This window comes from Salvelinus alpinus, chromosome 22, assembly GCF_045679555.1.
Source record: "Salvelinus alpinus chromosome 22, SLU_Salpinus.1, whole genome shotgun sequence".
NCBI classification, from domain to species: domain Eukaryota; kingdom Metazoa; phylum Chordata; class Actinopteri; order Salmoniformes; family Salmonidae; genus Salvelinus; species Salvelinus alpinus.
Genome location: NC_092107.1, coordinates 11,009,503 through 11,031,544, shown reverse-complemented (window position 1 = coordinate 11,031,544; position 22,042 = coordinate 11,009,503). Strand labels below are relative to the sequence as shown.

General features: G+C 43.9%; 2 protein-coding genes across 4 annotated transcripts; one reads left to right on the top strand and one right to left on the bottom strand.

Moving 5' to 3' along the window:
• Window positions 1-823: 823 nt before the first annotated feature.
• On the top strand, window positions 824-12,677 carry LOC139549720 (general transcription and DNA repair factor IIH helicase subunit XPD-like). Of its 3 annotated transcripts, none has more exons than XM_071360420.1 (23): window positions 824-1,005; window positions 1,904-2,003; window positions 2,097-2,174; window positions 2,265-2,327; window positions 2,433-2,546; window positions 3,983-4,099; window positions 4,181-4,297; window positions 4,768-4,891; window positions 4,982-5,078; window positions 5,257-5,390; window positions 5,560-5,728; window positions 6,005-6,123; window positions 6,227-6,296; window positions 8,290-8,359; window positions 8,854-8,955; window positions 9,066-9,129; window positions 9,240-9,361; window positions 10,883-10,975; window positions 11,054-11,126; window positions 11,283-11,353; window positions 11,543-11,686; window positions 12,077-12,220; window positions 12,436-12,677. In XM_071360420.1, the coding sequence occupies exons 2-23, from the start codon at window positions 1,971-1,973 to the stop codon at window positions 12,526-12,528; spliced, it is 2,211 nt and encodes a 736-aa protein (XP_071216521.1). In that variant the 5' UTR covers window positions 824-1,005; window positions 1,904-1,970; the 3' UTR covers window positions 12,529-12,677. The 3 variants fall into 3 exon arrangements, with proteins under 3 accessions (XP_071216521.1, XP_071216522.1, XP_071216520.1); XM_071360421.1 differs by having other exon boundaries at window positions 824-1,041; XM_071360419.1 differs by lacking the exon at window positions 824-1,005 and adding an exon at window positions 1,383-1,563.
• Window positions 12,678-12,754: 77 nt separating this feature from the next.
• LOC139549722 (kinesin light chain 1-like) lies at window positions 12,755-20,606 on the bottom strand. Its single transcript, XM_071360422.1, has 11 exons — window positions 20,379-20,606; window positions 19,917-20,147; window positions 19,545-19,620; window positions 19,063-19,291; window positions 18,850-18,937; window positions 18,457-18,558; window positions 17,522-17,695; window positions 17,203-17,302; window positions 16,846-17,026; window positions 16,692-16,758; window positions 12,755-16,496 (listed from the first exon to the last, which is right to left on the bottom strand). Exons 1-11 carry the CDS (start codon window positions 20,586-20,588, stop codon window positions 16,404-16,406), a joined length of 1,551 nt encoding a protein of 516 aa, XP_071216523.1. The 5' UTR covers window positions 20,589-20,606; the 3' UTR covers window positions 12,755-16,403.
• Window positions 20,607-22,042: the final 1,436 nt, after the last annotated feature.

The following is a 22,042-nucleotide window of genomic DNA, read 5'->3' as shown; positions in this document are numbered from 1 at the left end:
AAACTTTTGAGTGGTACTGTATGTGTATTTTTACATTCTTCAGAGGCTGTGCATCTCAACTCTGGGCCGGGGACCCAAAGGGGTACACATTCCCACACTCATACACCCAACCCCAAATGAGAGGCTTGATGGATCCCCAGGGCCAGGACCAAGAAACACAGCTCAAAGAAATATCATTCCTTTCTTAAACTGAAAATAAAGCACCATATTATTTTGTATATGAAATTTCCATAAACACATAATGAAGGGCTGATCTGCTCCCATAATTTGCTAAGTGATAACAGAACAGGGAAGATTGTAATTATGTAATGAAAAAATTAGATTTTGTCTTTGAAATGTGTGGGCCTGTATTGTGTTGTCGATAAATATAATTTCACTAAAAGAGTGGAATCTGAGGAAACTGCAACTTCTGGCTTATCTTTCCAATATTGAGGTCATACCACCGCACCACCTATTGGGGGAGTGTGGGGTAAATTGAGCCAAATGGGCAAGTTAACCCACCCTTGTTTCTGGGAAACCATACACAAAATTCATAATTTGACCAAATATTTAGGAAAAGGTCATAATTTCATAGGCCTGGCCTATGTTAAAAGTGTAAAGAAATGAGGTGTGTTAAAATAAACGTAATATTATGAAAAGACAAAAAAGCGATTGTGTTGAATTGTGTTTGGGAAATAAATATCGACATGTTTTTAAAAAGGTAGTGGTATTTCATTCGGTACAGAAGATTTGTTGGCACGAGCAGCACTGCAGATATTAAGATGAGCGAGATGCAAGACTTAGCTCTCACACAGGCACACACACTATCTGCACGGGTTCACTTCATGCTGTTCACAGCGTGGTAGTCAGGGCACCAAAACAGCAGAGTAGTTGAGCCTGCCGCTTTAACGCTTTTAATTGTTGTGGAAATGTACTCATTTAGCTGTTTCCTTTCTGCATCTACGTCATATCGCTGAGTCTAACTTTAATTTACCATGTCCCGGGCTCAACTTACCTCATTCCCGGGTAAGTTGTGCCAAGAGACTACTCTTTTTGGACAAGGTACAGTATGTTTCCAAACTGTAAAGTTTACATGAATTTTGATTATCTCCAGGGATACAAAGGCCTGAAATATATGTAGATATCTTTGTTAAGGTTAGGTAAAGGGTTAGCTAAAATGCTAAAATTATCCCCGACTCGAAAATATCCAGCCACAACCAGGTCTGATCTGAAAACAGTCCTGTTTTCCACAAATGCAATTCAGGTCAAAATTGAACTCGATATTTGACTAGTTTAGGTCTGATTAAAGAAACGGTACGTACTTCCATTGAGGAACGCATACAAAACCCAATCAGAGAAGACCAAATGAATAGATCATAATTCTGCAACCAATCAGAGAAGCAAAAGGTGGGCCTTTGTGTAGATGGAGAATGTCTGAATAAATCTGACGTGTGGGCTAGCTAATTGAAGGGTTTTGTTTTGCCAATAAGTTAGCTAGGCATCTATTTATTGTGAAAAATGAAAAAAGTGCCTGACCCAAAGAAGCTGCTTGCTCATCGCTGCAAGACATCCTACCGAAATGAAGTGAGTGCTCGTGGCAGAGAGATTCTCAGACAGGGCAAAGTTAGTTAGCTAGCGCACGTAACGTTAGTAAACGTTACTAAATCCGCTCTTTGCTAACATAGCTAGCAGTTGGCTATCATAAGCTAGCTAGCTGGTTAAACTGTAAACATTGCACCATGCAATGTCTGTTGGAACGAATTTCGCCACAGATGAATAGGGGCGTTAGCTAGGTAGTTATAGGTTTCTTTGATTTAGCTAATGGTACGTGCTGTCACAGCTCTGTTTTGGTAGCTAATGTTACCTGGCTAAATGCCCTTACTATTTCACTTACATGCATGTTTCTGTAATACCTTTATTCTAGGCTCAACATCGAAGGGTTGTTAGTCTATTTTCCTTATGACTACATTTACCCAGAGCAATATTCCTACATGCTGGAACTCAAGAGGACCCTGGATGCCAAGGTAACTAGAGAGACCCAGCAACATGCCAGTTGTTGTAGATCTATCCTAATGTTATGGCCCTATGCATGATTGTAACACATTGCTTATCCAAAGGGACATGGTGTTCTGGAGATGCCATCGGGAACTGGGAAAACCATCTCTCTTCTGTCATTGATTGTTGCATATCAGCGGGTGAGTCAAGATATGTCAGTTTCTCCGTCAGGACTCCATTGGACCATTTTGACAGTACACTTATACAGTGATCTCTCCTCTCTTTGACAGGAGTATCCCCTTGAAGTCACAAAGCTGATCTACTGTTCCCGAACTGTTCCTGAGATAGAGAAGGTGATCTCTCTCTTCTCCTACACCTTTGTGTGTGCTCCCCTGTCCTTGAAGAACATATGTTTCTCATCCCCTTCTCTGATGCCATGTTGCTCCCTTCTCCATCAGGTGGTGGAGGAGTTGAGGAAGCTTACGGAGTTCTATTCTAAGGAGACGGGAGAGAAGAACAACTTCCTGGCTCTGGCGCTCTCCTCTCGAAAAAACCTATGTGTTCACCCTGAGGTAGGCGTGCCAATAGCACATTTTATAGACCTCAATCAAGGGAGGTCTATGGGCTTAACAATCCCAAGCCTTGAAACATATACAGTATACTGACTGGTGTCTGCCTGTTTGGCATCGCTTTTTCCACGTTGGAGGGTATATCCTTGGACAGTTCTGTTTGGGAAGGAGTCGTTTGCATCACCGAGCGGTGCCCAGGAAATAATTAAATCCAATTATTAGATGCTACTACTATCACCCCTCCAAATCAAACATGGATTCCAGTAGGGGTGTAAACGTTTAAACAAAGTTGGAATCCTTAACATTAAGAAGAAGAAACAAAAAATTCCCCCCACATAATTAAAATCACAGTGCAGTTATCACAAAACATCATTTTTTGTGTGGTGTAGCCTAACTAGATTTATATGTCTACAAAGACCTGGGCAAGGTTGTGTAAAACCAAAGAGGAAGAGACTAACTGTAGGCTACTTTGGTGAATTTGCGAGGCATGCAAGACAAGACATTGCAAGATTCAGATTACCAAGACATATGCTCACGGCTGTCTTTCCCTCGTGCTGGCCTGCCTGTTCTTTCTCTTTGCTAATGACCCGTGTGTGTGTTCGGTCTGTTGCGTGTAGAATATCCTAGTTTAGGCTATTCATGGGACCAATGTCGCCGGGACGGGTATCTTGAGGCCAGTCTTGCCAGCACGGGGTAGGCTACTCTTCGTTTATGAGTGGGTGGGTGTGTTTTTGTCTCATAATATGAAATGACAGTAGGCTTCCAGTATAGCCTATATCGATTACCCTTTTCAGATATAATGGTTAGTGGCCCCTTAAAAGCACCTCTGCTACGACATGTTTGTTTGTCAGTTAGGGTAGGCTACACTACAGCTTTTTAAACGCCGACACAAAACCTTTGGAGACATGAACAGCATTTTATTTGTCTGTAAAGTAATGCTGCTTCTGAAGTGGGACTGACTTCCATCAGTAGGTGACCAGAACAGTCAATCCTAGCCTGCCTGCTGCCCACGCGTAGATCATTCTTTCCTAAAAAAATTGTACTTTAAGGTTTGTTAATTATTGCAACTTACCTAGACATTTAGTTGAAAGAAAGCACATCTATCCACCCTACCATAAATGGCAATGTTTATTGTTGTCAGGGTAACAATGGAATATTATATGCAGGAGCAGAATTCTACAATCTGAAAAGGTACAGACGCTTCTGAAAAGTCATCAGTTATCGACATGTTACTGTACTGCGTTCTATGTCTGTAAAGGGTCACGGTAGACAACTTTATTGCCCGGCCCTAGCAGTCAGTACACTGCCGACAGTATATATTCACGATGACACCCACTAACCACGGTTCTGTAACACTCTTCAAACACATTTGTGTGTGGTCAAAATAGCAAATATTTTGTCCATGTCATGGTCCAAATTGCATGATTCTTTGTGTTCAGGTGAGCTCGTTACGCTTTGGGAAGGAGGTGGATGGGAAATGTCACAGCCTGACAGCATCATATATCCGCGCCCAACGGCACAGCAACCCAAGCCTGCCTTCCTGCCGTTTCTATGAGGTGAGGGGCTTGGGATTGTGACAAAGAGAGTGATCTGGAGACTTCCATGCCTCTGTCTGTCTGACTGACTATCTGCTTTAGGAGTTTGACGCTATGGGAAAGCAGGTGCCCCTCCCAGCTGGAGTCTACAACCTGGATGATATGAAGGACTTTGGGCAGAGGAAAGGCTGGTGCCCCTACTACCTAGCACGCTATTCGGTAAGAATAACCCTTTGTCATAGCTTCTGATGTTTTTCTTTTACAATTGTTTTTGTAGCATGTTATATTTGACAGCATTACTAAAGACGGTACAGTATGAAGATGGGCAGAAACTGATTCTCCAATAGAAATCCCGATCACCCTTTTAGGCAATATACTTTCGATATGATGTTGTTTTTGATGAAAATGTGTCAGTTTACTTTCACAAGGTTGGAGTAATAACATTTAAGACATTGGCTCGGATCTAGGTTGTGCCTTTTACATTTTGAGAAAATTAACAAGTAAGGAAGAATTTTTCACTTCTCTCATTGACTTCTCAAACCCTGGTCTGCTTGGTCTGTTTCGCATGCGTTCCCGGAAGTCTTGCTATGTTGCGCCTCTGGGTTTAGAAACTCTCTGGCATTACTGTATGAAGGAGATGGACAAGTGAGGATGTTTTTCCTTTTTGCTTCTTTCCTTAACACATACAGATCCTCCATGCCAACATCATAGTTTACAGTTACCACTACCTCCTGGATCCAAAGATTGCAGACCTAGTATCAAAGGAGCTCTCCAAGAAATCGGTGGTTGTTTTTGATGAAGCACATAACATCGGTAAGGACATCCACCTGTTTCTTTATAATTTCTTTAAGTTAACCCACTGTTTCAAGCCTCCACAAGCTGATATTCCATCCTCTTCCTCAGACAACGTGTGCATCGACTCCATGAGTGTCAACATCACCAGGAGGACTCTGGACCGCAGTCAGGCCAACGTGGAGACCCTACAGAACACCATTCTCAAGTAAGGTCATCCACTCAGGGGTCTAGTGGAGAGCAGCACTAGATACACTAACATTTTCTGTGTACAAAGGAGAATGTACAAGGAGTCTATAATGAGACCGACTCAACCAGTTTGTTTTTCTTGCCCCAGAAGTGAAGAGTCTTGTGATGTCATCTCAACCGCTTGTCCTCTGCTGTAGGATAAAGGAGACAGACGCAGCCAAACTGAAAGAGGAATACAGACGATTGGTGGAGGGCCTGAAAGAGGCCAACGTTGCCAGGGAGACCGACATCTACATGTCCAATCCCGTGTTGCCAGATGAGATCCTCCAAGGTTAGCCCCCTGGAGTCCAGTTGAAAACAACCCAGTTATTGAATATTTGTTAATATTTGTATTGATTTATGCTCAAACAGGGTTTCATGTATCTACCTTTCCCTTTCTATATCCTGTCCTCCCTCTCCCGTAATGTCTTTTTTTACGTCTTTCCCCCATCCGCCTCCAGAGGCTGTGCCTGGCAGCATCCGCACGGCAGAGCACTTTGTGGGCTTCATGAAGCGTTTCCTGGAGTACCTGAAGTCCAGGCTGAGGATTCACCATGTAATGCAGGAGAGCGCTCCCCAGTTCCTCAAAGACATCTTTGAGAAGGTCTGCATTGACCGCAAGCCCCTCAGGTGACTTCTACAGTACATTTGTGTTCGTTTTGTATAGCCTGGTGCCCTTGGTTGGTGGAGTTTTCCACTTTAGGACCATGGAGATTTCTATTTTAGGACCAATGGAATGGCCCTAACATGTGCAAACTCCGTCCACCAGGGCACCAGGGAATGCAAAAGGAATGCTCCTAGACTTAAGACTCCATCGTGGATTATGTCTCTTGGGAACATTGAAATAAGTTTGTAGTAACTCCTCACTCCTTAATTCTTATATGACATATCTATTTGTTTCTCTAGATTCTGTGCCGAGAGATTGCGTTCGTTGCTGAGGACTTTAGAGATAGCGGACATCGCAGACTTCTCAGCCATCACCCTCATCTCCAACTTTGCCACACTGGTCAGCACTTACAGCAAAGGTACTGAACCTCCCTAGGCTGACTGTGTCTGTTATCTCTACACGGCTACAGCTCTGTGGTTATTTACTTTCTTTGTCCGTTCCTTGCCATCTTCCACCCTCAGGATTCACCATCATCATTGAACCCTTTGAAGACCGAAACCCCACCATTGCTAACCCCGTTCTGCACTTCAGGTGCGGTTCATATTTTGTTTTGCCAGCAGAACGGTGTGTTATTGATGGATGAGATGTTGTACCACTGCAAGAGCCAAGGGTGAAATAATCCATTAGGATGCAATTGAATGACTCATGTACAGTGGGGCAAAAAAGTATTTAGTCAGCCACCAATTTTGCAAGTTCTCCCACTTAAAAAGATGAGAGAGGCCTGTAATTTTCATCATAGGTACACTTAAACTATGACAGACAAAATGAAAAAGAAAAATCCAGAAAATCACATTGTAGGATTTTTAATGAATTTATTTGCAAATTATGGTGGAAAATAAGTATTTGGTCACCTACAAACAAGCAAGATTTCTGGCTCTCACAGACCTGTAACTTCTTCTTTAAGAGGCTCCTCTGTCCTCCACTCGTTACCTGTATTAATGGCACCTGTTTGAACTTATCAGTATAAAAGACACCTGTCCACAACCTCAAACAGTCACACTCCAAACTCCACTATGGCCAAGACCAAAGAGCTGTCAAAGGACACCAGAAACAAAATTGTAGACCTGCACCAGGCTGGGAAGACTGAATCTGCAATAGGTAAGCAGCTTGGTTTGAAGAAATCAACTGTGGGAGCAATTATTAGGAAATGGAAGACATACAAGACCACTGATAATCTCCCTCGATCTGGGGCTCCACGCAAGATCTCACCCCGTGGGGTCAAAATGATCACAAGAACGGTGAGCAAAAATCCCAGAACCACACGGGGGGACCTAGTGAATGACCTGCAGAGAGCTGGGACCAAAGTAACAAAGCCTACCATCAGTAACACACTACGCCGCCAGGGACTCAAATCCTGCAGTGCCAGACGTGTCCCCCTGCTTAAGCCAGTACATGTCCAGGCCCGTCTGAAGTTTGCTAGAGAGCATTTGGATGATCCAGAAGAAGATTGGGAGAATGTCATATGGTCAGATGAAACCAAAATAGAACTTTTTGGTTAAAAACTCAACTCGTCGTGTTTGGAGGACAAAGAATGCTGAGTTGCATCCAAAGAATACCATACCTACTGTGAAGCATGGGGGTGGAAACATCATGCTTTGGGGCTGTTTTTCTGCAAAGGGACCAGGACGACTGATCCGTGTAAAGGAAAGAATGAATGGGGCCATGTATCGTGAGATTTTGAGTGAAAACCTCCTTCCATCAGCAAGGGCATTGAAGATGAAACGTGGCTGGGTCTTTCAGCATGACAATGATCCCAAACACACCGCCCGGGCAACGAAGGAGTGGCTTCGTAAGAAGCATTTCAAGGTCCTGGAGTGGCCTAGCCAGTCTCCAGATCTCAACCCCATAGAAAATCTTTGGAGGGAGTTGAAAGTCCGTGTTGCCCAGCAACAGCCCCAAAACATCACTGCTCTAGAGGAGATCTGCATGGAGGAATGTGCCAAAATACCAGCAACAGTGTGTGAACCTTGTGAAGACTTACAGAAAACGTTTGACCTCTGTCATTGCCAACAAAGGGTATATAACAAAGTATTGAGATAAACTTTTGTTATTGACCAAATACTTATTTTCCACCATAATTTGCAAATAAATTCATTAAAAATCCTACAATGTGATTTTCTGGATTTTTTTTCTCTCATTTTGTCTGTCATAGTTGAAGTGTACCTATGATGAAAATTACAGGCCTCTCATCTTTTTAAGTGGGAGAACTTGCACAATTGGTGGCTGACTAAATACTTTTTTGCCCCACTGTATACACTCTGCTTAGTTACTCATTGTGTCATTGGATAGTTTAAATGCATCATAAGAAATGATTTGGCATTCATCTTACCTGGGATCTAGTTGAGAGAAACAGGAACAATTTATATTATATATTGCATAAATCCAGGTCCAGGCATTAATGTAGTTTCAGATATTAAACAGCCTTTTATTTTATGGGCTAGTGCATTAAAAAACACTAACGTGTGTCGGTTTACGCTTTTTTATCTGGGATCTACTTCTAACCCTGGCTCTGATCTCCCTTCAGCTGTATGGACCCTTCCATTGCCATCAAGCCTGTGTTTGAGCGCTTCCAGTCTGTCATCATTACGTCAGGGGTAATCTCTCTCTCTCTCGCTCTCTTGTTCCTAGATTACCTGTGACCTAGCCACTAATCAGTGATTATAAGCCACCTGCTGATGGTCTCGTCTGTCCAAGATGTGGCCACTCACATTCCAATGCAGTCAGGCTCGGGTGCTATTTGTAAACTTAGTGCTGTATCTTGTCCATGTAGATGTTTTAATGAGGGACACATGCCTTTTCTTTGTTTCTCAGTACTTTATCAACAGGGCATTCTCCCTTAAATCTGCAGCTTTTAATTATTTTTTTTACCACCATTCAGAATGACAGAGTTCATGCGACGCAAACAAATGTAAAGGAGTATGATAGTTTATATTATTTTGCCTGTAGGTGTCTTCAGCAGTTAGTTCAGGAGTATGATCACGCTATTGATCCTCACGCCATTGATCCGCACACTAGATCCCTTGGCTGTGTGTTGGCTCGGCTGTCCTACCCTGCGGCTGTCTACTTCTGACCATGTTTCTACCCACAGACCCTTTCACCGTTGGACATTTACCCCCGAATCCTGGACTTCCGGCCTGTTACCACGGCATCCTTCACCATGACGCTGGCACGCACCTGCCTCTGCCCTCTTGTGAGTAACCTCAGAAACAGTCTACATGATATGACCTGAGTGGTTAATTCAAGCTATACTGAGCTTCAGAAAGGATGGAAGGGGGTGACACTGAGCTCTTCCTCTTTCAGGTGGTGGGGAGGGGGAACGACCAGGTGGCCTTGACCTCCAAGTTTGAGACACGTGAAGATTTTGGTTAGTGATTGTTACATTGTATCGAAATAATTGTAAGCTTAGACTCTCCGTTCCTTAGTTGTGATAAAACAAAACATTGGAATAAACCTGGTCTGCTTTCTATTTTTCAGCTGTCATCCGTAACTATGGCAACCTGCTGCTGGAGATGTCTGCGATCGTGCCCGATGGCATCGTGGCCTTCTTTACCAGCTACACCTACATGGAGAATATTGTGGCGTCGTGGTATGAGCAGGTGTGTACACACGGTCCACAAATGGAAGTGAGAATAAATGTTAAGTGAATATCGTGTGGTTCTGTTTGTGCTGTTATGGCAATAGACATAGCTACGCTGAACAAAAATACAAACAACATGTAAAGTGTTGGTCCCATGTTTCATGAGCTGAAATAAAAGATCCCAGACATTTTCCATATGCACAATTTTTTTTTTGCCTGTGAATAGAATGTGTCTGACTATATGGTGGAAAGACTACTGTATTTATTTCATTTTTACTTTTGCGTTTTACTAAGAAAAGGCTGTTTTTTTTATTTAAGTAGTATGTGTTCAGGAAGTGGAAATTAGTCTAAGCTATAAGAAGTTTGTTAATGGATATTTATATTTTGTGTTTTAAGTTATCATTTCAGTTTTACTTGGTGTTATCACTGTTACACACAAAAGGAGAAATCCCTGTTAGTGAGCATTTCTCCTTTTCCGAGATAATCCATCCACCTGACAAGTATGGCATATCAAGAAGCTGATTAAACAGCATGATCTTTACACAGGTGCACCTTGTGCTGGGGACCATACAAGGCTACTCTAAAATGTGCATTTTTTTCACACAAAACAATGCCACAGATGTCTCAAGTTGAGGGAGCGTGCAATAGGCATGCTGACTGCAGGAATGTCCACCAGAGTTGTTGCCAGTGAATTGAATGTTAATTTCTCTACCATAAGCCGCCTCTAACATAATTTTTGAGAATTTGGCAGTAAGCTCAACCTGCCTCACAACCGCAGACCGTGTGTATGGCGTCGTGTGGGCGAGCGGTTTGCTGATGACGTTGTGAACAAAGTGCCCCATGGTGGGGTTATGGTATGGTCAGGCACGAGCTACAGACAACGAAGAGAAATTGCGTTTTATCGATGGCAGTTTGAATGCACAGAGTCACCGTGACGAGATCCTGAGGCCCATTGTCGTGACATTCATCCCCGCCATCACCTTGTTTCCGCATGGCCCCATGTTGCAAGGATCTGTACACAATTCCTGGAAGCTGAAAATGTCCCAGTTCTTCCATGGCCTGCACACTCACCACACATCGTTTTCCTGCCAATATCCTGCAACTACGCACAGCCATAGAAGAGGAGTGGGACAACATTCCACAGGCCACAATCAACAGCCTGATGAACTCTATGCGAAGGAGATTTGCCTCATGCAGCGCGACACATGGTCACACCAGATACTAACTGGTTTTCTGATCCACGCCACTACCTTTTTTGATGGGGGGGTGTCTGTGACCAACAAATTATCTGTATTCCCAGTCATGTGAAATCCATAGATTAGGGCCTAATGAATTTATTTCATTGTTGCAGGTTGCGTTTTATATTTTTGCTCAGTATACAGTATGTTAGCATTTTATTGGCAGCAGCTAGAATTGTGCCCAATGTTGATATTGGTGATAGATTCCTGAGTTGGAGAAATTGCATTTTTTGAAGGGTAGTAATCTGGAAGTTGAGTAAGCGTTGTCCTCTTGTCCTGTCCCGGTGTGTCTCTGTCTGTAGGGCATCTTGGAGAACGTCCAGAGGAACAAGCTGATCTTCATCGAGACCCCAGACGCAGCAGAGACCAGCATGGCTTTGGAGAAATACCAGGAGGTCAGGAGACCCTTTCTTTGATTGTCTTAGGTTGTCTTCTGTCGTTGTGTCTGTGACCTCTTATCCGTTGTGCCCCAGGCCTGTGAGAACGGCAGAGGAGCCATCCTGCTGTCTGTGGCCAGGGGGAAGGTGTCCGAGGGAATCGACTTTGGTGAGTGTTTTTAGTTCCTGTAGCACAGTAGTATAGCATCCTTCAGGCTCATTTGCAAAACAAAATGGCCACCAAAGTTACAACACAGGTCATGTACAGTGAGTTGTTCATTGTAGTTATTTGAAGAGATGAGTGATGTGAAACTGTCTCCCTCAGTGCACCATTTTGGCCGTGCGGTGATCATGTTCGGAGTGCCTTACGTTTACACACAGAGCCGGATCCTGAAGGTCAGTCCAACTCCTCTGTTCATCATCCTTCCCTTGTTCTCTTCTGCTTTATTCACTGTTTTGGTCTGTTCCTCTCATGTTCCTTGTATGTCCTCCTCATTCCTCTGTCTTTCACTTTACTTCCTTTAATCCTAATGGGCTGTTTGTCCAAAATAGTTATCCTTCTCCTCCTCTGTCCATCCCTACCAGGCTCGTCTGGAGTACCTGCGGGACCAGTTCCAGATTAGAGAGAATGACTTCTTGACGTTTGACGCCATGCGGCACGCAGCGCAGTGTGTGGGCCGCGTCATCAGGGGCAAGACAGACTACGGCTTGATGATCTTCGCAGACAAGGTGAGGGCCTTTGGAACTTGGTGTGTCAAAAGTTTGAGAGGAATTGTTGGACCATTTCTTACCACTCTGATCATTGATACAGACTCGACCCTGATCATTTTCTTTTGTCTGCAATGTCTACTTAAATACATTTTTAATGTATTTATAGTTCTGTGTTGGACCCCAGGAAGATTAGCTGACGTTATGGCGTCAGCTAATGGGGATCCTAATAAAAATTCTAAATTCCTTTTGTAATAAAAAATATGAAAGTGGATTTCTGGAAGTTGAAAGCCATAATGCACTGAGCTCACAGCAGGTTGTTCCATAATGCTGTTAGTGATCTAGTTCCTTCACATCAGTATTGAAGAGAATTGGAACAAAGCCTAAGATCCTTTTTCTCTCGTGTTGCAGCGCTATGCCCGGGCTGACAAGCGAGGGAAGCTGCCCCGGTGGATTCAGGAGCACCTCACTGACGGCAGCCTCAACCTGACCATCGACGAGACGGTACAGCTGTCCAAACACTTCCTACGCCAGATGGCCCAGCCCTTCAGACAGGTACTGCACATCACAGTACAGGAACATGTTTAGCAGGTTCCGAGGTTGTGGAAACAAATGTTATGGAGATGCCTGTCTGACATGTAGAATAAGAAATCACGTCAGATCTATTCATGACATCTCTACCTGCAACGTTCTTCAATGTTTGCCAAGTGAACGTGTCCCAGGTCTCCCCTTAACCCCTACTTTCTCTGAATGCCCCCCTCCTCCCCCAGGAGGACCAGTTGGGCTTGTCTCTGCTGACACTGGAGCAGCTGCAGTCAGAGGACATGCTGCAAAAGATCGCCCAGATCGCTCACCAAGCCTAAGAGGAAATGTCATCACCCAGTCAAACCCACATCTGTCATACAGACAAGGTCACTGTTTCAATCCTACTGTACATAGAGCAGCTTATATGTTCTTACAAAGTGTATATCTGCATAAGCCTGGAGGCCGAAAAATAAATGTTTACAGTTTCTAGCATGTTTATTTTTGTCTATAAATATGTGCACATGTACATCATGATACAGACAAGGCTAGCATGAATACAGTGGATTGAAGAGACTCAATATACTTTATTTGACATTTGTCTATGGTTTCCAGATATAAAATACATTTGTCATTTTCAATAACATTGACAATCTGCAAAGAAAGCTCTCCGTAACAGCAAGAGTTCTACATAAATAAGTAGGATTCTATTTCATCTGTACCGCTGAAGTTCAGCGTTAAAGCGTGATTAAAATTTAAAGGCAATGTTCCCGTGTTGGCGAAGACTGCATTCATGGTAAACGCTGCATATGTCGACTCAATTGGAAATGACCTTCATTTCTATTGCGCAATCTGAAACGCTTGATACAGATTGAATAGAGCCCTTATTGTGCTTTTGTCAGTTTATATCCCTGGTTCTAACATGCATTCTGTGTCCTGATCGGATTGTGCCCTTTTGATTTTTTTGACCAGTGTCGACGATTAAAAGGGCATGGCAAAGATTAGAACCTGTGGCCTTCTGGTCCCTATCCCAGTTCTAGTCCACTGCAGCAGCATGAGGGAGGGTGCCACACGTTTCCCACATTTATAAAGCTGTTCAGTCAATTAGTCATTTAGAACGTCAAATGAGAAATGTGAATGGTTAAGGTTGGAAAACAAAAGGCTCATTGGGATTCGAAATGGCGACCTTGTCGCAATCTGCATTTAACACCTTCAATCCATCTTAATGGGGGTTAACAATCTAGGTTTTCTACATTAGTGACTCCTCTACAGCTCTTTCAATGATCACGTGGCAATACCGCCACAATGGATTAACAATCACTTTTTGTGCCTCAAATTGCATATATTTACTCTTGACTTGCTAACATCCTGAATAAGATGCATAGGCTACATCAACAAAATCAAATAATTTTTAAACATGTTCCAGAAGGAATTTAAATTAGAGCTAGCTACCCCCAAAAATGTAAATGTATACCAAACTGAGAAATTTAAAAAGAGATTACATACAGGCACATACTGTAGTGCTTTTACTTTTGGCCCATCAAAATAGTTTTATTTTATTTAACTAGGCAAGTCAGTTAAGAACAAATTCTTATTTACAAACCCTAACGACGCCCTATGGCACTCCCAATCACGGCTGGTTGTGATACAGCCTGGAATCGAACCAGGGTCTGTAGTGACACCTCTAGCACTGAGATGCAGTGCCTTAGACTGTGCCACTTGGGAGCCCCTTATGCTTTTTATATCTGCTCATAATGAAATCGGCTAAACATAGTTCAAACATTTCACAGAATGCCAAGCCTTAGACAATAATTACATAGCATTCTACAGCTGGACTGGGAAGTAGAGATTTTGCTGTAATATTGTGGACTAAGGAGAGTCCTTTACCATAACCTAATATGGAAGCCAATACACAGATTGTGCATCACATTCACTAGATCTAAATCAAAGTAAATCTTTGTTTTAATTGTGCTTGTGCAGATCAGCGTTTTGGAATTAAAATCATCTAGTGCCAAAAACACGAGAACCGCTGGTAAACATGAAGACAAGAAGATAAAATCAGAATAACACATTTAAAAAAACATATTGTATAAATAAGGTATTTTAATGCATAGCTACAGTCATTTAGATAATATCCAATAGCTTCAGACACTACCTTAATAGAAATATCAACATGTTCAAAATTGTGAACAATCATTTATGAATTCAAGCATTTCCCTCCTTGTACAGTAAGTCACAACAGAGCATTACTAAATCATTATAAAAAAGCAAAATGGATTGTCATTTCATTTCCAGATTTAATAAACTGGTCTGAAATGGATACAATCTGCGTCACTCAAAACCAGTCCTCATAGCTGTGTGTATCCTAATCTATACCCCAGAACTGGGGCACCAGGGGATGAAACTAGCAGACAGCAGGCAAGGAGTACCAGTGGCCTCCCCCCGCTACAACATACAGTGGGGCAAAAAAGTATTTAGTCAGCCACCAATTGTGCAAGTTCTCCCACTTAAAAAGATGAGAGGCCTGTAATTTTCATCATAGGTACACTTCAACTATGACAGACAAAATGAGAAAAAAAAATCCAGAAAATCACATTGTAGGATTTTTTATGAATTTATTTGCAAATTATGGTGGAAAATAAGTATTTGGTCAATAACAAAAGTTTATCTCAATACTTTGTTATATACCCTTTGTTGGCAATGACAGAGGTCAAATGTTTTCTGTAAGTCTTCACAAGGTTTTCACACACTGTTGCTGGTATTTTGGCCCATTCCTCCATGCAGATCTCCTCTAGAGCAGTGATGTTTTGGGGCTGTTGCTGGGCAACATGGACTTTCAACTCCCTCCAAAGATTTTCTATGGGGTTGAGATCTGGAGACTGGCTAGGCCACTCCAGGACCTTGAAATGCTTCTTATGAAGCCACTCCTTCGTTGCCCGGGCGGTGTGTTTGGGATCATTGTCATGCTGAAAGACCCGGCCACGTTTCATCTTCAATGCCCTTGCTGATGGAAGGAGGTTTTCACTCAAAATCTCACGATACATGGCCCCATTCATTCTTTCCTTTACACGGATCAGTCGTCCTGGTCCCTTTGCAGAAAAACAGCCCCAAAGCATGATGTTTCCACCCCCATGCTTCACAGTAGGTATGGTATTCTTTGGATGCAACTCAGCATTCTTTGTCCTCCAAACACAACGAATTGAGTTTTTACCAAAAAGTTATATTTTGGTTTCATCTGACCATATGACATTCTCCCAATCTTCTTCTGGATCATCCAAATGCTCTCTAGCAAACTTCAGACGGGCCTGGACATGTACTGGCTTAAGCAGGGGGACACGTCTGGCACTGCAGGATTTGAGTCCCTGGCGGCGTATTGTGTTACTGATGGTAGGCTTTGTTACTTTGGTCCCAGCTCTCTGCAGGTCATTCACTAGGTCCCCCCGTGTGGTTCTGGGATTTTTGCTCACCGTTCTTGTGATCATTTTGACCCCACGGGGTGAGATCTTGCGTGGAGCCCCAGATCGAGGGAGATTATCAGTGGTCTTGTATGTCTTCCATTTCCTAATAATTGCTCCCACAGTTGATTTCTTCAAACCAAGCTGCTTACCTATTGCAGATTCAGTCTTCCCAGCCTGGTGCAGGTCTACAATTTTGTTTCTGGTGTCCTTTGACAGCTCTTTGGTCTTGGCCATAGTGGAGTTTGGAGTGTGACTGTTTGAGGTTGTGGACAGGTGTCTTTTATACTGATAACAAGTTCAAACAGGTGCCATTAATACAGGTAACGAGTGGAGGACAGAGGAGCCTCTTAAAGAAGAAGTTACAGGTCTGTGAGAGCCAGAAATCTTGCTTGTTTGTAGGTGACCAAATACTTATTTTCCACCATAATTTGCAAATAAATTCATTAAAAATCCTACAATGTGATTTTCTGGATTTCTTTTTCTCATTTTGTCTGTCATAGTTGAAGTGTACCTATGATGAAAATTACAGGCCTCTCATCTTTTTAAGTGGGAGAACTTGGACAATTGGTGGCTGACTAAATACTTTTTTGCCCCACTGTAGTGCAGTAAACAAACCTCAACTGATAACGGATCAGTGTTCGATTTAAACAGGGAAGGGGTGGAGTGACCCATGTAGGCACAAGAGGCCAATCCACAGACGGAGAGTGGAGTAGGGGTCAGAGCTGTATGAGAGTACTTCCTGGATGTTGGGAGGGGGGCTAGTGTTCAGAGGTGTAGCTGAGGGACCCTCGCCGTGCAAGGCTCTGGGTGCTGGAGCTCAGGGTTCGGTTCTCTGTTAGGTCGCTGGTGCCCTGGAAGAACATACAAAACACTTGACTAGTCTGACCGTATGTGTATAACAATGACATACACAGTACATTGATTTTGATGACACACAGCCAGAGAAATGCCTTAGGATATGAAGCACATAAAATGAAAGGTGATCAATAAACACTAACAATCATATTGTACAGAAATGTGAGAAAAAGCCAGAAACTGCTGCTCACCCTTGCCGCTTCTTGACGCTCCCTCGCACCAACGTTCAGCACATTCAGAGAATTAGCCCTTTTCATCCTGAGAGAGAACAAGAAAGAGAGAGTGAGAGTAACAAATTGAACATTTTGAGAGCTAACACATGCAGAATGAGGACTTGGTCTTTACCCAGGAGTCGGAGGGGTGGTATCCTGAGGTCCGACTCCTTTCAGCTTCCTGACCAGCTTCTCGCTGCTCCTGCGTATCGACTCGCGGAGTTTGGTGAACGAGCCGCTGCGCTTCAGACTGCCCAGCCCATCCTGCATGGAGCCCTCCTCTCCCGTGTGGGTGCAGATATCCCGCACCTCACCTGAGACACCAACATCACAGAGGATACACATCAGTGGCATCATTCCAGTAAGATGAGCTATTTACAGTACATATCTGAGATACATTTTTATTCCAATACATACACTCTTTTAGGGTCAAAATGCTAGTGAACCTAGAGAGCAGGTTTCAAAGATCATATTATGACTTTGCTCTCACCATCCACAGATCCAAACTCTTTTTCATGGGCCAGGGTCAGGATCTCTTTATACAGAGCCTCAGCTTGTCTGTACTTCCCTTGTTTCAGGTAACATGAAGCCTGTAGCCAGAAATACAGCAATACTAGAGTCACAAATAGCGCAATCACACCTCAGATAGATAGACACACGCATGCAGCTTGGGTCAATGTCCCCCACTTCTACCCAATTATAGCATAGTATACACACAAATAATATGGTATCATCTAGCCCAGTGACCATGCCAACCATGTCCACTCCCCCTTTTTACACCTCCCTCCATCTCCCTCTCCATCCCTCACCAGGTTATTCTTGGTCTTGGCCACGTTGGTGTCGTCGGGGCCCAGCCTGCTCTGGTAGATGTGCAGGGCACGCTCGTAGTACTGCTCCACTTCCTGGTACTTGCCCTGGTTCTGACACAGCAGCGCCAGGTTGTTCAGCTGCTTTGCCACGTCAGGGTGTTCCGTGCCTAACACCTGCCCACGACAACAAGAGAGGAGGGGGGTGAAGGGAGATCAACAGGCACGTTTTGGTAATAAGCATTGTTAGGGGTAGCACATTACAAAGTAACGCGTTACAGTAATTAAATTACTTTTTGCGGTAACGAGTAATATAACAGTTACTGATACATTTTTTTGTTGTTACTTGTGTTATCATTAATTTCCTATTACAGTTACTGATCCAAATAAGTATTTGTGACAGCGCAAAATATTTGTTTTAAATCCCCCCGTCCCAGATTCTAATTGTTTTCATCTGACGCCCTCTCACAAAGTTCCTGTTCACGCACGCACACACACACACACACTACTACTAACTGCTTTAGTGAGGGAGATGGAAAATGGTAGAAGCATCTTAAACATTGAGTTTCTCAGCGCGGAAGTACTCCCATTACTTTGATTTGGTAGGATACAATTACAAGAATATAACAGTAAAATTTCAACTGTGTCCAGGCGAGAAACACCTCTCCACTGCTAGAAACACAACATTGTTTACATGAGTGAGAATGTGCAACGTTTTGAGGTGTAACGCAAAGGTAATATAACAAATTACTTTTCCCAGGGAGTAGTAAGTAATTATTTATTGTTTAAAGAAGTAATGAGTCATAGGTAATATAACTTTTTTTGAGTAACGACCCCAATGTTTTATGTAGTATGGTTGCAGTGCTATGTAGTACAGAATTGGTCCATCAGAGGGCAGGGTTTCTAGTCACGGTGCTGCTAGGTTACTGCCTCATTACCTTCTCTCTGATCTCCAGGGCTCTCTTACACAGTGGCTCAGCCTCCTTGTACTTCCCTCTCTTTCCATACAGTACAGCAAGATTGTTGAGTGTGGCTGCCACCTGTAAACAAATACAGTACTGTTAGTTACATACAGTAATGTAGTGGTAAAAAAAAGGGGGAGGTAAACTCTGATCGCCGGTCGCAGTGAAAAAAGAAACACTTCCTATATTTTAATTTCATTTTTCCACAAAAGGTGGGTTACCCTCCACTACACCACTGGTTACATATTGTAGCTGCTTATCCACTGAGCTGGGGAAAGCCATTAGCTATGCATGTTTTAGACATCTTATTTAGCTGTTTGTCCATTTTGGTGACCCTTAACCTTCACTATAGACTATAGAGGAACATACCGCAGGGTGATCTATGCCCAGGGTCTTCTCCCGGATGGCCAATGCGTCATTCAGGAGGTTCGCCGCCTCTTTGTACTTGTTCTGGTCTCTGCAGAGAAGAGCGAAACAGCCTTTAGCTTTAACACACGGCTAACTTAACTAGCCACACTACGGAAATCCCCCACAGTAAGACCTAGCATCGAGGCTATGCTAGGCTAACGTGGCTCCAATCACCTGTAGACCAGGGCCAGTATGTTGAGCATGGTGGCCACGTCAGGGTGGCTGTGGCCCGAGGACTTCTCCAGGTCCTCCAGGGCCTGTTTGCAGAGGGGCACGGCCACCTCGTAGCGGCCCTGGGAGGCGTACTGGATCACCAGGTTATGAAGGGTCCTCAGGCGGGCCGGGATCTCATAGCCTCCCTGCTGGGCCGCTGCTGCCGCACTGCTACCGTGGGGCTGAGATACTGGGGTACAGGAGAGGGAGGTAGAGTCATTCATACAGACACACAAATATACATGAAAACAGACATACATGGACACATATGCTCACTGGCAAATATATTGTGAATATACGCATACACAAACAAACACACAGCGAGTGACAGACTATGCAACACAGGGAGACACATCGAGACACCGGCACACATACATGCATAGCTCGTCTGCACAGCAGATAGATAGACAAGAATAGCCGGCTCATTTGACGAGTGCACGTACTCTGTGACTGTTCCTCCTCGTCCGTGGGAAAAAGATCATCTAGGGACTCCTTGGTGGAGCCCGTTCCTTTGTCTTCCTGTCGACATAGTAAACATAACTAGATTTATAGTACAGAGCTGAGGGGAGTAATTATATGAACTTTACAGAGAAACACATATCAACCTGTTCTGATAAGCCACCAACAGCTTAGCTTTAGTCATTACATAAAAGATGAGGCAAACACATGAACCATGTACTAGGTCATATTCATTAGGACACACCGTAGCGAAACATTTCTCATTAGACAGGTTTTGGTTGTTCCTCACTGTATCAGTCTTTTTCCCTTTTGGTGCCTAATGAATATGACCCTGATTGTGGTGTTCTGTGACATACCGGTGGGGGCTCCTCCTGGTCGTACTTGCGGATGCTGCTCATGAACTGCAGGTGTCTGTTCTGCTCCTCCAGGGTGACCACCTCCTGCTCCCTGTCCTGCAGCCTCTGCTGGGCCCCGGCCAGCTCGTCCCTCAGCCACTGGTTCTCCTGGCACAGCCTCCGTACCTGGGTCCGCAGCTTCTGCTTCTCCGCCTCCAGGGAGCCCAGGTGGGCCGACAGAGCCATCATCACCTGGGGAGGAGGAGGGAGAGGGAGAGGGAGGAGGGAGAGGGAAAGAAAGATAGAGAGTGAAAGAGAAAGAGAGTGAAGTAGGTGTGCATATATACACATGTACAGATACAACACACCCAAAATACAGCCAAAATACAGCCAAAATACAGCCAAAGGACAACTTCACCCATTATGCGGTCTTCATGCATTCTACTATCTCCATACATTCCCTCATCTCCAGTATAATCCCACCTGTGCCTCTCCCAGGCCCAGCTCTATCCTCTCCAGAGACTGGCGGATGATGCCACTCTTCTCCTGCTCCACACTGCCACTGTCGGCCGCCGGCCGGCCCTCCAGCGCCTTCTGCAGGTCGTCCAGGAGGGTGTGGTTCTCGCCACGAAGCGCCTCCAGGCCCGCTATCACTTGCCGCGTGCTGCACAGAATCTCCTCCCCTGACAACATGGTGCCACTCTCAGCTCAACCCTGGATGGAGAAGGAGGAAGGGGAGGGTTCACCATTTTAAAACACTTGTACATGGTCATATGGACTATACAAGGTGTCGAAAGCGTTCCACAGGGATGCTGGCCCATGTTGACTCCAATGCTTCTCACAGTTGTGTCAAGCTGTCCAGATGACCTTTGGAAAGTGGACCATTATTGATACACACAGGAAACTGTTGAGTGTGAAAAACCCAGCAGCGTTCCAGTTCTTAACACAAACCATTGCGCCTGACACTTACTACTTCACCCCCTGAATGGCACACATACACAATCCATGTCTCAAGGCTTAAAAACCCTTCTTTAACCTGGGTCCTCCCCTTCATCTACACAGATTGAAGTGGATTTAACAAGTGAAATCAATAAGGGATCATAGCTTTCACCTGGGTTCACCTGGTCAGTCTGTCATGGAAAGAGCAGGTGTTCTTAATGTTTTGTACACTCAGTGTATATGCATGGGACACACAAAGTGAATAAAGGTCCAACAGCGGTGTTCAATGGTAGCACGGAATTATGCACTGGTGGTAATACGTCTAATGGCAACACTCCACAGTAAACAATGTTGTGTTGGACTATGACAATGTGCTGGCTAACCAACTAGCTTTACAAATACAACTATCATTTTACCACTGCCAGTACGCTAGAGACTTGTGACTAGTGATTTACAGTAAAATACAGCTGGTACTGAACTGAGATGTCTCACAAACAGCAGCCCCTAGACACACAAAGACAAACACACAGAGTAGAAAGGAGAGGGGATAAGTCACTTCTAACCAAACTAATAACACACAAGCCTACCATAATGACAATAATCCATTTTATCTGTCCTATAGCTGTTTTACAAAACAAAACGTCTTATCAGAACATACAATGATGCTCCAAGTTCCGTGCAAAATGCAAAACTACAAGTGTAGTCTATGTTTACCACTGCAGGGGGGTGTCACCAATGACAACAGCATGCTGACCTGACAGCCTGCCAGAGCCGTTGAAACTGTAAAGTGATCTGCCTGGGTATTTTTATGCAAACTTTCATAACCACAATCACTATGCATTCTGGCAGTCAAAGGAAACAGTGAATAGCCCATACAGACACCAATGGGACTGTACTGTGTGTAAAACACATCCTGGGACAACGGTGTAATGTTGCTCTGTGAGCCCGAAGGCATAAAGCCTGGAGCCGACTCAAGTCATAACACATGATGTAGTCTACTTCCTGGTCAAGGGGCCTTCATGCCACATTGAGGGGTTGGAGTGGGATGTGTAGTACAATGAGAACGGGCCCAGAGAGAAAAGGTCTGATCATATGGTTGGAGTGCAGTTCTGACATTAAACCCACAACAATATCAACCCTGACCTGGTACAGATACAAATAAAACATAGTAGTGGGTGTTCTATTTATGGCTGGGTGTTCTATTTCAC